We start from the raw sequence: 17,765 nt of genomic DNA on the forward strand, positions 1-17,765 counted from the left end.
TGATTGACATATGTCAGTGTATTTTCTCCTGCTAGCCACTCCAGTAGCCAGTTGGGGTAGCCATATTTTTTTCGGCCCTGGGGGCTTTGCATTCAGAATGTGCAGCCTGATACACCAGCATTTTAATGAGGGTGCCAATACTTGTTGCAAACAAATTTATGCAAGCAACGCAGGGTTTTATTCCCAAGTATGCAATGAACCTAATACATCATCACCATCATCATTATTAGCTGATGGCACAACTGTGAATCGTGCACAATAAATTCTTCTCTCTCTTTTTCATGGGAGAGGAAGGAATCACACACACACCCTTTTGCTTTTGAGTATATTACGCAACCTTGAGCTCCAGTTGAGGTGGAATTAGGAAATCAATAAGTCAATAAATCAATAAAATGTACATAAAGGGAGCCCTACTCACTGAGCCCAGTATCCTGTCTCTGATAGTGGTGAGCGGGATACTTACACGCTTGTTGTTGTTGAGTCGTTTAGTCGTGTCCGCCTCTTCGTGACCCCCTGGACCAGAGCACACCAGGCACTCCTGTCTTCCACTGCCTCCCGCAGTTTGGTCAAACTCATGTTCGTAGCTTTGAGAGCACTGTCCCAAAATCTCGTCCTCTGTCGTTTCCTTCTCCTTGCGCCCTCCATCTTTCCCAACATCAGGGTCTTTTCCAGGGAGTCTTCTCTTCTCATGAGGTGGCCAAAGTATTGGATCTGTCCCTCCAGTGAGCACTCAGGGCTGATTTCCTTCAGAATAGAGAGGTTTGATCTTCTTGCAGTCCATGGGACTCTCAAGAATCTCCTCCAGCACCAGAATTCGAAAGCATCAATTCTTCAGCGATCAGCCTTCTTTATGGTCCAGCTCTCACTTCCATACGGACTATACGGACTAGATCAAGTTGGTGGCCATCCTGTGGGAGGGAGTTCCATGGGTTAACTCTGTGCTGCATGTGGTTGTCTCAAAAGTTTGCATAATGGCATTATGATACTGCTGCATGATTGAAAACCTAGGAGACTAATAATAATAATAATAATAATAATAAATTATACCCCAACCATACATTTATTTATATTTTTATTGTATTAAAAATACAATAAATCATCAAACATTAAAAACTTCCCTAAACAGGGCTGCCTTCAAATGTCTTCTAAAAGTCAGGTATTTGTTGTTCTCTTTGACATCTGGTGGGAGGGCGTTCCACAGGGCAGGCGCCACCACCGAGAAGGCCCTCTGCCTGGTTCCCTGTAACCTCACTTATCGCAGGAAGGGAGAATAGCTGTCAACGTTTACCTTCCCCCCCCTCAATTTTTTTTATTGATTTTCACAAACTTATAAACATACATACAAATAAACAAACAAACATAAATCATAATCTTATTAAAACTAATCTTATTAACATTCTAAAGTGACTTCCTTGTATCCCCCTAGTTGAATTTCAGTATATGTCATTTTAACGGTTTTCCAAATCCAAATTCTTATATAATTAACTTGATCGCTTAACCTGTTTCTTTCATATTCATTCAGCATTAAACATAATAATTCATCATATTACATATTTAAATCCTAAGCCTAACTGGCAATTGCAAGCTTTTTCCAATTAATTTAACTTCATATATTTAACTAAATAGTCATTCAGTTTCGTCCATTCTTCCTGATACTCCTCCTCCTTCTGGTCAGGTCGGCTAGCTCCGAGAAATCCATCATCTTCATCTGCCATTCTTCCACAGTACTTCTTGCAATTTCCACTTCTTAGCTAATAAGATTCGCGCAGCGGCTGTGGCATACAAAAATAATTTAACATCTTTCTTGGACAATTCCAAACCTGTTATTCCAAGAAGAAAGGCCTTTGGTTTCTTTATAAATGTATATTTCAGCATTTTTTTCAATTCATTATAAATCTTTTCCCAGAAGTCTTTCACCTTAGGGCAGGTCCACCGCATATGGTAAAAAGTTCCTTCTTTTTCTTTACTTTTCCAACATAGGTTATCACAGTTATGATAGATCTTTGCTGGTTTAACAGGAGTCAAGTGCCATCTATACATCATCAACATTTCCCTTTTTTAAAGGTAAATTCCCTTATTCCGAACAGGATTCCTCGCAAGAAAAGGGAAAACTTGACAGCTATGGCCGAGGGAGAAGGCCTTCGAAGCTGGACCTCAGTTCGAATCCTGCTTACGGGTTTCCCATGATGGGCATCTGGTTGGCCACTGTGATCACAGGATGCTGGAATGAATGGACCACGGGCCTCATCCAGCAGGCGTTTCTGATGCAGTGACGGATGGTGCCCATGGCTGCCTCCTGCGGGCGCGCGTTCCGCCGTTTAACCGTGCGCTCCTTTCCGCGCTCCTGCTGCTGCTGCTGCTGCTGCTTCTGATCCGGAGCCGGGATCCGCCTCGGGTTTTCGCTCCCACCCCGGGAGCTGCGGGTCCTGGCCGAGCCGAGCCTCTCTCTCCCCCTTGCTCCCCCCGTGGGGCGGTGTGGGGTGGGCTCAGCCCCGCATCGCCGGCGAAGGAGGAGCAGGGACGGGCTTGCACGGCAGCGGCGCCCATCCTCACCCAACCCCTTTCCTCCTCCTCCTCCTTGCAGACCTTTCCCCTTCTCAGGGCTCGCTGTGGGGAAGGGGCTGCTTGAGACCCCCATCCCCACACCTGCAAAGGACCCTGCCCCATCGCCGGAGCGCCCGCGGCGAACCTTCCGCGCCCGCGCGCATCTGGGCGCATCTGGCACCGCATCCCTCCGTCCATCTCCGCGGCTTCCTAGGGCTGGAGAGGAGCCCCTGCCCCATCGCCGCCGCCTCTGGGTGCCCCCCACCGATGAATCTGGGGCGCAGGGGCCATGCCGGGGTGCTGGCAGCTCTACGCCGTCCAGTGGGCAGCGCTGGCCCTTCAGGGCGCCTGGCACAGCCTCCCGGGGGCCGCCCAGGAAACCCCCCTCCACTACTATGGGGACAACGGTGAGTCCGAGCTCCTGGCTCTCTCTCGGGGTGGCACCTCTATTTTGGGACCCCCTGAGAATCGGGGGTCTGGTTCCTGAACCGCAGAGGGTTGGGCTAGATGACCTTTGGCGTTCCCTTCCAATTCTACGGTTCTCTCATTCCATGACCCTCTTGGGGACAAGGCCAGGAAACTTTTCTTCCAGAGCCTAGCCGGATTAGTCTAAGTGTCCCTCTCCAGGTATTTGGGGTCCGTTCATTAACATGGCTTTACGATTTGCAAAACTGGGTTATAGTCTGTGTTTTCCTCCAGTTTCTAAATCCTGAAATAGTAGCCAGGCGCCATACCCGTTCCACGTTTTTAAAGAAATCCATATTTTCCTATGGAACTCCCTACCACTTGGACATCCAGCCAGGCGTCTCTGCTGTGCTCTTTTCTGCGCCTGCTAAAACAATATTTTTTTCTTAGTCAAGTCTACCCAGATATCTTGAATGTGGATCAGTGTGTTCAAATCTGCTTTTAGTTTCTTGCTTCTCTTAATTTCTTGAAAGAGAAATTTGGATATATTTCTTTTGCCCTTGGCTTTGAATAAGTTATATTTTGTATATTGTGAATGTGACCTGCCAAAACGTCTTGACACTCGTCTGCATTCCCTCTTTATATTTATTTTTGAAGATGTTACACCTTTATTTTTGTTAAATTTCTTTTTAAAGTTTATGTGAGATGCCATTGAGGGAGTGTCTTCTCATGACAAATAAGCCATCCTAAATACAGGCGAATAAATTCTGTTGGTTAAGTGGATGGCAGGGTTTTGAGGTTGGCTGTGAACAGAAAAGGGGGGATACGTTGGGAGCTTAGATTTGTTCTGCAATGTTGCTGTTAAGCCTCTGAAGTTCTGACAACTCAACCATCTGTAACATACAATACCTAGTAACTAGGTACTGCAACTTTAAAAAGTGGAAAGTGAAATATTTACCATAATTTGAGGGTTGTCTGCTTGTTTGTTTGTTAAATTTCTATACAGCACTTCATCCGAGGATCACAGGACAGTTTACATTTGCTTTTAGCTGTTTTTACTGGTTTTATTCTTTCTGGAAACTGCTGTCAGGTCCTGGGTTCAAATCTCCAGGACCTTCAGGCAAGGCTGGATGAGTCCACTGCCCTGAAACCCTGGCCAGCTGCTGCCAGCCAGTGCAAGCAGTATGCAGCTAGATGGACTAATGGAGTTACTCAGTATTAGACGGCTTTCTGTGTACCTCTTTGGAAAGATTCCTAGCTCAGTGCTAAGCTTGGCAAACAGAATGTCCCAGGTTCAGACCCTGATGGTCTCTCCAAGCAGGAGTAGCACAGGCCCTGCCTGAAACCATGCTGAGCTGCTGGCAGTCTGTGTTGGTAATACTGAGCTGGGTGGACCAGGGCTCTTCCTTGATGCAAGGCAGATTCCCATGTTCCGCATTCAAAAGACACTCAATTTTTATTCTGGGAGATGATCTATAATGAAATGAAAAAGGTATTTAAATATACCTTTCTGAAGAAACCAGAGGCCTTTCTCCTGGGCATGGTCGGCCAATTGGTGTCAAAGAAGGATAGAACTTTTTTTATGTATGCTACAACAGCAGCAAGAATACTTATTGCAAAGTACTGGAAGACACAAGATCTACCCACCCGGGAAGAGTGGCAGATGAAGGTGATGAACTACATGGAACTGGCGGAAATGAATGGCAGAATCCGAGACCAGGGAGAAGAGTCGGTGGAAGAAGATTGGAAGAAATTTAAAGATTATTTACAGAAACATTGTAAAATTAATGAATGTTAGAAGGATGTTGGAATGAAGTTATGTGGCTTTAGCAGAAATGTTATAAAGGATTAAGTAAAAATAGACTGTTAATTGGTGAAAGGAGGGAAAGTAAAGTTAAGATAAATTACAGGACAAAAATTGGAAAAGAAGGAAAGGATTTGCTGAAATAGTTAACTGAACTAGAATACAAAAAAGGGAGGTGTGAGGAGGTCAAGGAAACAAGCAAATGAAAGATAAATTATGGGAAGATTCGTTGTGTTTTTTTTAATGGATTTTATTTTTTCTGTTTTCTTTTTCTTTTTCTTTATTTTTTATTGCGATGTGTTGTTTTGTTTTTGTTTAATATGGTGTTTTTACCTTTTTGTTTTTGTAACCTTTAAAACTTTAATAAATATTATTTTTAAAAAAATCAAAAGACACTCAATTTTTAAATGTGGCAGAATCTACACTGCGGAACTCCCTGCCTATTGATAGCAGACAGTCACCTTCAAATCCCTTTTTTTAGCACCTCCTAAAAACATTTTTGTTTAGACTAGCCTATCCAGATGTTTACAGAGTTGGTGCAAGCGCTGTTTTTGGGCTATCATCATTTGAACTTCAGGAATGCATTAAATTATTGTTGCCGTTTTTTCTGGGTGGTAATTTTATTGCTTTATCTTATTTTGTGAAACATGTTGAAGGTTCTTTTTTATTGTTGAAAATAAATACAATCAAGCTGTGTACACATTTTACGAAATAAACAATAAATGTTTCCATGAACTCACAGAGGGAAATTGAACGTTTTCCTTTATGGGATTCAATTTTACTGGAGCCCAAACTGGCCCATTTTGCACTTAGATCATAGATCATAGGGCTGTGGAATTGGAAGGGACACTAAGGATGATTTAGTCCAACCCCCCGCAATGCAGCAATTTTTTGCCCCACGTGAGACTCGAACCCACGCCCTGAGGGTTTAGAGTCTCGTGCTCTACTGACTGAGCTATCCCAGTAACCAGACTCTTCTTTGGCGGCTGGATGGAAAAGCAACTGTTCGCATCTCCTTTTTGCTAGAGCACATGGGGCAGAACCTTCCTCTGTCCTCTGGGTTCCCCTCCCTGGGGAAAGAGGCAGGATCCAGCCAATTTTGCATTTAAGAGCATTCTTCTTCCCTTCCCGCTGGAGTCAATGAGACTTCAGACTGTTTCGCGTTCCCTGGATCGGGCACCAAAATAGCCAATTATGCCTGGTCTGGAAAGAGTGGAGTTTTCCTCGCTCTTCTGAATGTTCAAAGACGCAGGACAGATAATAATAATGATGATGATGATGATGATGATGATGATGATGATGATAATAATAATATTTTATGTATACCCCGCCCTTCCCGGTTCAAAAACCAGGCTCAGGGCAGCTAACAACAAATTTAAAACACTTTAATTATAAAAGCAGCATAAAATACAGTATAAAAACATTATTAACAATAAAATTCAAAAATCAATTTTGGGGGAATAAGCATTAGATAATCCCCAGGCCTAGCTGGCTGAATTGGACCTAGTTGGGCCAGCGAGGAGACCAGGGGAGAGTTAGCTGTGGGATCCCAGAGCGGGTGATCTTCATAGAAAGGGGAGGGAAGGAAGGGGAATAAAAGATCAGGCTAAATTCAAATTGAAAGCCAGGCGGAATAGCTCTGTCTTACAGGCCTGGCGGAAGGAAGTAAAATCCTGCAGGGCCCTGGTCTCGTGGGACAGAGCATTCCTCCAGGTCGGAGCCATCACTGAGAAGGCCCTGGCCCTGGGGGAGGATAATCTGACTTCCTTAGGGCCCAGGACCTCTAAACTATGATTATTCATGGACCTTAAGGTCCTCTGCGGGGCAGAGGTGGTCCCGTAAATACGAGGGCCCTAAGCCACAAAGGGCTTTAAAAGTCAAAACCAGCACCTTGAACCTGACCCAATACTCCACCGGGAGCCAGTGCAACTGGTAAAGCATTGGGTGAATACGCTCCCATGGCAGGGATCCCGTGAGGAGCCTTGCTGCAGCATTCTGCACCCGCTGGAGTTTCCGGAGCAGCCCTGAGTAGAGCGAATTACAGTAGTCAAGCCTGGAGCTGACCGTCACATGGATCACTGTGGCTAGGTCAGGGCGGGAAAGGTAAGGGTAAAAGGTCAAGGTAAAGGGACCCCTGATCATTAGGTCCAGTCGTGGCCGACTCTGGGGTTGCGGCACTCATCTCGCTTTACTGGCCGAGGGAGCCGGCGTACAGCTTCCGGGTCATGTGGCCAGCATGACTAAGCCGCTTCTGGCGAACCAGAGCAGCGCACGGAAACGCCGTTTACCTTCCCGCCACAGTGGTACCTATTTATCTACTTGCACTTTGAGGTGCTTTCGAACTGCTAGGTTGGCAGGAGCAGGGACCGAGCAAAGGGAGCTCACCCCGTCGCGGGGATTCGAACCGCTGACCTTCCGATAGGCAAGTCCTTGGCTCTGTGGTTTAACCCACAGTGCCACCCGTGTCTCCATAAAGGTAAGGGACCAACTGCTTAATGGTGTCTTTCTGGTTCCCGTGGCTTGCAAACAGCTTTACAATGCAATGGGGGGAAAGAGGTACGAAAATATTGGCAGTGGCTGGGGCAGGGTTTCATTTCTGTCTTTTCTCAGTCCACTCACCCAACTCCAGGCCGAGAGTTGACCACATATTCCAAAGGCCACTCGGCGTCCAGGGCCTAGACGCTCTCTCTCCTCCCCCCACATTCCAGTCTGCCTCCCCCCAGTTCCATTGGAGCAGCCCCAGCTGTTCTTAATTAAACTGGGATCAGGAGGGGTTTTCTGGGAAAAGCGCCCAGGCACCGCTCAGTCCTGGCCGGGCTCTCGACAAAGGGAGCGTTGCCTTTTGCACACGGAAGTTATGTGGGCCGGGGGACGCATCAGCCCACAAATGATTCACAGTGACAGCCCCAGACTTGGGGGGGGGGGGTTGCAAATCCAGCAGAGGGACCTACGAAGGGCATGCACAGATGTGCGCCCAATGTCACAGCTGGCTTGGGAGAGTCTCCTTCACCATCTCTCTCGCGCACAGGGCGCCACATCGATGTGGCAAGCGTTTCTGCCCCACGGACACAAGAACATCGGAAGAGGCCTGCAGGATCTAGTCAACTCAAGCTGTCAACTTTTCCCTTTTCTTGCGAGGAATCCTATTTGGAATAAGGGAATTTCCCTTTTAAAAAAGGGAAACGTTGACAGCTATGGATCTAGTCCAGCATCCTGTTCTCACAGTGGCCAAGCAGATGCGCAAGCAGGATTCGATTGCAAGACCCCACTCCTTTCCTGCGGCTTCCAAAATCTGTTGGTTTTTTTTAATAATTTTTTTTTATTCATTTTTCTTTTTCATTCATTACGTACATCTCAATTTCTTAACATTCACTATATATTCCTCTCTCTCTCCAGGGCTTTCCCCAACTTTCTGGTTTGTTTCTTTTTTCACCCACTTTGCTATCTCCTAACAGAAAAAGTTATTAATAACATAACATCAAGCCTAAAAACATAAAAATAAAAGTAAATACAGTGGGACCTCTGGATGCGAACAGGATCCATTCCAGAACCCCGTTCACACCCGGAAGTAAACGCAACCCCTGCAAGCACGTCTGCGGGTCTTGATTCGCCGCTTCCGCACATGCACATGACGTCATTTTTTTTATATATATATATAATATTTATTAAATTTTTGTTTAACAATAAAGATATATATAAAAAAACATACCAAGTTCAGATATCCTCATTTCATAAACATCCTTGGACTTCCTCACGCCTCTTGTTCCTACTCTCTACACTCATAAGTTTTACCAGCAAATTATTAACTTAATTTAATTTGTCTATTAAAATTTCCCAATATTCAAATCTCAAATTTAATCTTTTAAATTTCTCTTGTCAAAGGTTAATTATAGAATACCATTTATCCACAATTTATCTTATTTTTCAATTACATTAACTTTTACAGATATAAAGTATTATTTTGTTGGAGCCCTGATGTTGCAGATCATACAATTTTCTTAACATTCATACAGTTTACAATGTTTTTGTAGATAATCTTTAAACTTCTTCCAGTTCTCCTCCTCCAATTCTTCTCCCTGGTTTCGGATTCTGCCGGTCATCTCATTCAGTTCCATATAGTCCATCAGCTGCATCTGCCATTCTTCCAGTGTGGGCAAATCTTGAGTTTTCCAGCCCTTAGCAATGAGTATCCTTGCTGCTGTTGTGGCATACATAAAAAAAGTTTGATCCTTCTTTTGCACACTTTGGCCGACAATGCCCAGGAGGAAGGCCTCTGGTTTCTTAAGAAAGGTGTACTTAAATACCTTTTTCAACTCGTTATATATCATTTCCCAGAAAGCCTTCACTCTAGGGCACGTCCACCAAAGGTGAAAGAATGTTCCTTCAGCCTCTTTACACTTCCAACATTTATTGTCAGGCAAATGATATATCTTTGCAAGCTTGACTGGGGTCATGTACCACCTGTATATAATTTTCATAGCACATGACGTCATTTTGAGTGTTTGCGCATGCGTGAGCGGCAAAACCCAGAATTAATGTGCTCCGTTACTTTCGGGTCGCCTGAAAATGCTCAACCTGAAGGTATGACTGTACAGTATAATATTTCACTATTTTCTAAACATTTTCTAGTACTAATAATGTGAATGTTTATTTGAATCCTGCCATCAAGTCTATTGACTTCCTTTGTTTCTGCAAATATAATATAAACTGTTCCCATTCTTTTTCAAAGTTGCTGTTGTCTTTTCCTCTTAATCTGTCATTTGTTGCCAGTTCTGGATAGTTCATCAACTTCTCTTGCCGTTGTTCTTTAGTTGGTATTCCTCCAGTCTTCTGATTTTGTGCAGTCAACGTTTTCGCTGCTTGCAGTGGCATACATATATAAAGTCCTTGTTTCTTTTGGTATGTCTTGGCCTAAAATACCTGGCAAAAAGGGCTTCTGGTTTTTTTGCGGCTTCCAAAATCTGGTGGTCAGAAGCATTGCTGCCTCTGAGCAGAGTAGCCCCTTCTGATCCTCTTTCAAAGACATCCAATTTGGTGATCTTCACTGCCTCCTGAAAGAGTGAGTTCCACAGTTTAACGACGTGCTTCACAAATGATAGAATCATAGAGTTGGAGAGCTGGAAGGGACCACAAGGTTTCACCTAGTCCCACCTCCTGCAATGAAGAAATCTTTTGCCTAAACGTGGGACTCAAACCCTTGACCCTGAGTTTGGTGCTCTGCCAGTTGAGTTAGAAGGACTGTCTTTTATCTACGGGACCGCCTCTCCTGGTCTGCCCTGCAGAGGACCTTAAGGTCCATGAATAACCATAGTTTAGAGGTCCCTGAGGAAGTCAGACTATCTTCCCCCAGGGCCAGGGCCTTCTCAGTGATGGCTCCGACCTGGTGGAATGCTCTGTCCCAGGAGACCAGGGCCCTGCAGGATTTAACCTCCTTCCATCGGGAAGGAAAAGAGGGAAGACGGGGTGCAGCAAAGGGGTTGGAGGGGAAATACCACGGGAAAAGGGATGGAAAAATAATTTTAAAAATAATAATAAATAAAAATAATAAATAATGGTTTCCCCAGCCACTCTGGGCGGCTTCCAACCAAATATTAAATACAATACAGCGTCAGACCTTAAAAACTTCCCTAAACAGGCCTGCCTTCAGATGTCTTCTACACGTCAGGTAGTTGTTTATTTCCTTGACATCTGATGGGAGGGCATTCCACAGGGCAGGGGCCACCACCGAGAAGGCCCTCTGCCTGGTTCCCTGTAACCTCACTTCTCACAGGGAGGGAACCGCCAGAAAGCCCTCGGAGCTGGACCTCAGTGTCTGGACTGAATGATGGGGGTGGAGACGCTCCTTTACGGATACAGGACTTGATCATGTATTGGAATTTTATACGGCATTTGTGGAAATCTAATAAAATAGATTTGAAAAATAAAGGAATAGATAAATAGATATTAAATCTTCCTCCTCCACCTCATCTCTCTCCCTCTCTCTCTTTATTTTTGCAGTCATTGACCTGCTGGAGGCCCTCAACGTCACCCGCTCTGTCGTGGGGGTCACCAAGGCCAAGGGTCCCGATCCGGGCGTGCCGGCCTGGAAGTTCCGCCAGCGAGTGGCCCACCTGACTCTCCCCTGGGACTATTCCGTCTACCTGCTGTCCACGGTTCAAGCGGCCCTCGGATTCCACTTTGTGGCCCGCCAGAGCCGCAGCTCGGAAGGGACCCTCATCTCCCTGGTCTCGCCGGCCGCCACCAAGCGGGACGGGCGCCCCCTTCTGCAGCTGGTGTCCAGCGCCCGGTCCGGCAGGCTGCACCTCGACTACCGTGCCGTCCACAACATGGAGCCGGCCTCCTTGGTCTTCCCCGGGAGCAACCCCTTTGCCCACGGTCTCTGGGTACGGCTAGCCCTCCATCTGGAGCCACAACGCATCTCACTCTTTGTCGACTGCCGGGAGCCCGTCGTCTTTGAGAAAGGCGGCGGCGAGGAGGTGCTGAGCCTCATCCTGCCCCTGGACCTGCAGGTCACCTTTGCCAGTTTGGAAGGAGACAAGGCCAGCAAGTTCCTGGTAAGTTGGCAACGCGATGCTCCCGAATGCCAGTACCTGCGAACCGGGTGAAAGCTGTTTCCTAGTTCTGCTGGATCTGCTTAATATTTTTATTAAGTTTTCATCATCATCATCATCATCATTTATTATTTATACCCCGCCCATCTGGCTGGGTTTCCCCAGCCACTCTGGGCGGCTTCCAACAGAACACTAAAATGCAATAACCTATTAAACATTAAAAGCTTCCCTAAACAGGGCTGCCTTCAGATGTCTTCTAAAAGTCTGGTAGTTGTTTTTCTCTTTGACATCTGGTGGGAGGGCATTCCACAGGGTGGGTGCCACTACCGAGAAGGCCCTCTACCTGGTTCCCTGTAACTTGTGGGGGAACTGCCAGAAGGCCCTCAGAGCTGGACCTCAGTGTCTGGGCAGAATGATGGGGTTGGAGATGCTCCTTCAGATATATTGGATCGAGGCCATTTAGGACTTTAAAGTACCAACACTTTGAATTGTGCTCGGAAACGTACTGGGAGCCAGTGCAGGTCTTTCAAGACCAGGGTTACATGGTCTCGGCAGTTGCTCCCAGTCAACCTTCTAGCTACCACATTCTGGATTAGTTGTAGTTTCCGGGTCACCTTCAAAGGTAGCCCTACATAGAGCACATTGCAGTAATCCAAGCGAGAGATAACCAGAGCATGCACCACTCTGGCGAGACAGTCTGCGGGCAGCAAGGGCAGTGGCGTAGCGTGGGGGGTGCAGGGGGGTCCGGCCACACCGGGCGCAACATCTGGGGGTTAGGGGGCGGAAATCCACGGGTTAGGGGGTGCAAATCCACGGGTTAGGGGGTGCAAATTACTTGCCTTGCCCCGGGTGCTGACAACCCACGCTACGCCACTGAGCAAGGGTCTCATCCTGCGTACCAGATGGAGCTGGGACACAGCCGCCCTGGACACAGAACTGTCCTGCGCCTCCATGGACAGCTGTGAGTCCAAAATGACTCCCAGGCTGCACACCTGGTCCTTCAGGGGCACAGTTACCCCATTCAGGACCAGGGAATCCTCCACACCTGCCCGCCTCCTGTCTCCCCAAAACAGGTTCTATTATTCTGGTGCTTGATTTTAACAAAACCACTTCTTTCTCAATTCATACCCCCACAAGGCATTTTATTTTATTTTATTTCTTTTCATTTTGCAGGGCTACTGGCAGACAGCAGAGATTTCGCCCAGTGGCTTCCCCCACCGTCCCTGGCACTGCGAGAACCTGCCAGGTAAGAGCTGGGGGTGTTGGGTGGCATCCCGTTTTTTCTGCGCAGGCGTTGGCTGAGATGCCCTTGCCCAACCTGCCACACTTGAGGCCTTTTGGACTACAATTCCCATCAGCCCAGTCCAGCACAGAGTTGTATGAAATGGTGGCTGATGGAAGCACGTCTGGACTCATAGTCCAGAACATCCGGGAGCTGGGTATGTTTAGCTTGGAAATGAGAAGACCGAAAGGTGGTTTTTAAACTGAGATTCCTGCATTGTAGGGGGGGTTGGACTAGATGACCCGGGGTCCGTGATCCCTTCCACCTCTACAATTTTATCATTCTTCATCCACTCGGAATGGAGTTTTAAAAAAATAATAATTCTATTAAGTTTTCCATATTTATCATGATCACATTCTATTACACACCGTATTTTTCGCTCTATAAGACGCACCAGACCACAAGACGCACCTAGTTTTTGGAGGAGGAAAACAAGAATAAAAATATTCTGAATCTCAGAAGCCAGAAGAGCAAGAGGGATCGCTGCGCAGTGAAAGCAGCGATCCCTCTTCCTGTTCTGTCTTCTGGGATAGCTGCGCAGCCTGCATTCGCTCCATAAGACACACACGCATTTCCCCTTACTTTTTAGGAGGGGAAAAGTGAGTCTTATAGAGCAAAAAAATACGGTAATTCTGTAACCTGAAACCTTGCTCAAACTGAGCATCGACCTCCTTCCCTCCTCCCACTTTCTGACTTCCAAATATCTTTACTGGATTTTTAGCATTTCTATAACCACTTTTTTACCTGCGATCTTCTTTTTTTACTTCACCTGAATTATATGTAAATCAGTTTCTTATATTCACATTACAAAACATTTCAACTTAACATTTTCAGATGTTTACAACGCTCTTTCATATAGGATATAAATTTGCTCCAGTCCTTTTGAAACAGTTTGTCGCGCTGATTCCGGATCCTCCCCCTCAGCTTTGCCAGGTCTACGTATTCCACCATCTCACTCCCATTCCTCCAATGTTGGAGCTTCCTATCGTTTCCATTTCTAAGCCAGAAGTATCCTTGCAGACTTTGTGGTGTACATAAACATCTTTTTTGGGAATATCCTCTCCAACTAAACGTAACAGAACTGGGAAGCAAAATAGCGAGACATCAAAGCGGCCCGCTGACTTTGGGAACTGTTATGCACTGAGTTGAATAGGATCCAGAATGCAGCAGTCTGATTGGTCCTAGAACAATAGGATCCAGAATGCAGCAGTCTGATTGGTCCTAGAACAACAGGATCCCGATTGCTGCAGTCTGATTGGTCCTAGAACAATAGGATCCAGAATGCAGCAGTCTGATTGGTCCTAGAACAACAGGATCCCGATTGCTGCAGTCTGATTGGTCCTAGAACAATAGGATTCAGAATGCAGCAGTCTGATTGGTCCTAGAACAATAGGATTCAGAATGCAGCAGTCTGATTGGTCCTAGAACAATAGGGTCCAGAATGCAGCAGTCTGATTGGTCCTAGAACAATAGGATTCAGAATGCAGCAGTCTGATTGGTCCTAGAACAATAGGGTCCAGAATGCAGCAGTCTGGTTGGTCCTAGAACAATAGGGTCCAGAATGCAGCAGTCTGATTGGGTCCTAGAACAATAGGATCCCGATTGCTGCAGTCTGATTGGGTCCTAGAACAATAGGATTCAGAATGCAGCAGTCTGATTGGTCCTAGAACAATAGGATCCAGAATGCCGCAGTCTGATTGGTCCACAGGAGCCACCCAATCCAGCTCCAGGTGGAAGTGAATCCGCAACCTGATTGGGTCCTAGAACAATAGGATCCAGAATGCAGCAGTCTGATTGGTCCTAGAACAATAGGGTTCAGAATGCAGCAGTCTGATTGGTCCTAGAACAATAGGGTTCAGAATGCAGCAGTCTGATTGGTCCTAGAACAATAGGGTCCAGAATGCAGCAGTCTGGTTGGTCCTAGAACAATAGGATCCAGAATGCAGCAGTCTGATTGGTCCACAGGAGCCACCCAATCCAGCTCCAGGTGGAAGTGAATCCGCAACCTGATTGGCCTACGGGTGAATCCCGGAATTAGCCAATCACGTGGGGCCCATTGTGTAAATAATGTATATAAAGCAGACATTCTGGGGGAACTTCCATTCCTCCTCACCACTATGAGCTGAATAAAGAGCATGAAATCCACTCTCGACTCTGAGTATATTTCAAACTCAGCCCAGTCCAGCACAGAGTTGTATGAAATGGTGGCTGGTGGAAGCACGTTTGGACTCGTAGTCCAGAACATCTGGGATCTGGATATGTTTAGCCTGGAAATGAGAAGACCGAAAGGTGGTTTTTAAACTGAGATTCCTGCCTTGCAGCAGGGGTAGGACTAGATGACCCGGGGCGGGTGATCCCTTCCATCTCTACAATTTTATCATTCTTCATCCGCTCGGAATGGACTTGGTGGGAAGGCGGAAGCAAAGAAACGTGACATCAAAGCAATCCGCTGACTTTGGGAACGTTCTCGCCATGTCAAGCCTTCAACATCTGTGCAAAGAGCAGGAATCAGCCGCGCCAGATGTTCCCTGTCCTGGGCGGGTACAATTTGTGGGCCTTGGATGGGCTCCAGCTGTTGGGAGAGGTGGGGCTGACATCTGGAATAGAGTGGGAAAGGAGTGGGGGGCGTTCTGTCTGGAGGGAGGTGACGAAGGGGCTTGACGTTTTTCTCTGTTCCCGAGCCAAGCGAATGGCGTGTTGGAGAGATCTCTCTGGGGCTTTGCAAATGATCCATTTATTTTTTGCGCTAAGTATTATAGCTGTTAAGGACATGAGAAGCGGTTGCTAGCGCAGGTCAATGGCCCATCGAGTCCAACATCCTGTTTTCTGTTTTCTTTCTCCCTCCCCTCAAAATTTTTTATTCATTTTATAACACAAATAAACAATACAAACAAATTCTTATCTTATCCTTATTTTTTCTAAACATTGTTAGGTGGGCTTCCCCAAGTCCCCCCTATCTGATTTTCATTTTACCTCATCTTTAGCAGTTTCGTTTATCATAATTTCTTTTTTTTATATATAAATATTTATTAAGAATTTTTATAAGAAAAAAACATAAATAACAAACAACATTGCTTATGTCATACACAAAATTTCATAACTCGTTTGGACTTCCTCACATCTCCCGCTCCCACTTACATTGTTAAAAAAATTTTTTCAAGAAAATTATCATCTTGTTTACAATCTTATATCCACTCATTTAAATATAATCTGATAGTTTCCCCAAAGGGTTTGTCTTTTCCTTTATCTCGCTTATCGTCTAGTTTCAATCTAGTTTAGTGGTGGCCAATTATTTATGATCAAGCATCCTTCTTAACATTCAATCAAATTACAATATTTTTGTAAATAAGTTTTAAATTTCTTCCAGTCTTCTTCCATCCTTTCTTCTCCCAGGTCTCGGATTCTGCCGGTCATCTCTGCCAGTTGCATATAGTCTATCAGCTGCATCTGCCATTCTTCCAGTGTGGGTAGATCTTGAGTCTTCCAATTTTTGGCAGTGAGTATCCTTGCTGCTGTTGTTGCATACATTAAAAATGTTCGGTCCTTCTTTAACACCCCCTGGCCGACAATACCCAAGAGGAAGGCCTCTGGTTTCTTGGTGAAGGTATACTTAAATACCTTTTGCAGCTCATTATATATCATTTCCCAGAAGGCCTTCACTTTAGGGCAGGTCCACCAGAGGTGAAAGAATGTTCCTTCATTTTCCTTACATTTCCAACATTTATTATCAGACGAATGGTATATTTTGGCAAGTTTAACTGGGGTCATGTACCATCTATATATCATTTTCATTACATTTTCCTTCAGAGCATTACATGCAGTGAAGTTCAGCCCAGTGGTCCACAACCTTTCCCAGTCCTCAAACATAATGTTATGCCCAATATCCTGTGCCCACTTTATCATAGCAGATTTAACCAGTTCGTCTTGTGTATTCCATTTTAACAGCAAGTTATACATTCTTGATAGTACCTTAGTCTTTGGTTCTAACAGTTCTGTCTCCAACTTCGATTTCTCCACCTGGAACCCTAGTTTTTTGTCATTTTTAAAAACTTCTTTAATCTGGGCGTAATGTAACCAGTCTCGCACTTTACCCTCCATTTTCTCCAAACTCTGCAATTTCCAATTGTCACCGTCTTTTTCTAATATTTCCCAATATTTTGGCCATTTGGCCTCCATATTGGGTCTTTTTCGGGCCTTGGCTTCCAGAAGGGGACAGCCACCTCGGAGTTTTGTTTTCCAATAAGTCTTTATATTTTGTCCAGACATTAAATACTGCTTTCCTGACAATATGGTTCTTAAAGGCCTTATTGATCTTAACTTTATCATACCATAAATATGCATCCCAGCCAAAAGCATTGTTAAAACCTTCCAAATCCAACACATCAGTGTCTTCAAGAAGAAGCCAGTCTTTTAGCCAGCAGAAAGCTGCGGCTTCATAGTACAGTTTTAAGTCTGGCAGGGCAAAGCCCCCTCTTTCTTTCGCATCAGTTAATATCTTAAACTTAATTCTGGGCTTTTTGCCCTGCCAGACAAATTTAGAAATATCTCTCTGCCACTTCCGGAAACACTCCGTCTTGTCCACAATTTGCAATGTTTGAAACAAAAACAACATCTTTGGCAATACATTCATCTTAATAGCAGCAATTCGGCCTCGTTTATCATAATTTCTAACCTTTTTTTAAATCACACTTACTTTTACCATAATAATCTTCACATTTCATCACTTACAAATAATACTATTTTAAAATACACTATCTTCTACTCCTAACCCTACAGCCTATATCCACTTCCAAAGCTGTTCTAAGATTTAAATATTAACATATTTTTTCAAATATTCTTTAAACTTCTCCCTATCTTCTTCCACCGTCTCTTCTCTCTGGTCTCAGAGACTCCTGGTCAGTTCGGCAATTTGCATATAGTCCATCATCTTCATCTGCCGTTCTTCTACAGCTGGTAAATCTTGTTTCTTCCAATTCTTTCTTCGCTAGTAATATTCTCGCAGCTGTTGTGGCATACAGAAAAAAGTAACATCCTTTTGGGGGATTTCACCCCCCACTATACCAAGTAAAAGGCTTCTGGTTTCTTAATAAATGTATTTTTCAACACTTTATTCAGTTCATTATAAATCCTTTCCCAGACGTATTTTACCTTGGTGCACGTCCACCACATGTGGTAAAAG

The 17,765-nt window shown here is 45.1% G+C and overlaps 1 protein-coding gene across 1 annotated transcript in view; it reads left to right on the forward strand.

Moving 5' to 3' along the window:
• Nucleotides 1-2,490: 2,490 nt before the first annotated feature.
• KCP (kielin cysteine rich BMP regulator) overlaps nucleotides 2,491-17,765 on the forward strand; it is a 114,708-nt gene continuing 99,433 nt past the window's right edge. Inside the window, 4 exon segments of the mRNA XM_083699727.1 lie at nucleotides 2,491-2,936; nucleotides 2,938-2,951; nucleotides 10,751-11,307; nucleotides 12,478-12,550. Of these exon segments, the coding sequence (XP_083555853.1) occupies nucleotides 2,812-2,936; nucleotides 2,938-2,951; nucleotides 10,751-11,307; nucleotides 12,478-12,550 (769 nt within the window). The 5' untranslated portion in view covers nucleotides 2,491-2,811.

Source organism: Podarcis gaigeae (genome assembly GCF_964106915.1).
Source record: "Podarcis gaigeae genome assembly, chromosome: 10".
In the NCBI taxonomy this organism is placed as follows: Eukaryota; Metazoa; Chordata; class Lepidosauria; order Squamata; family Lacertidae; genus Podarcis; species Podarcis gaigeae.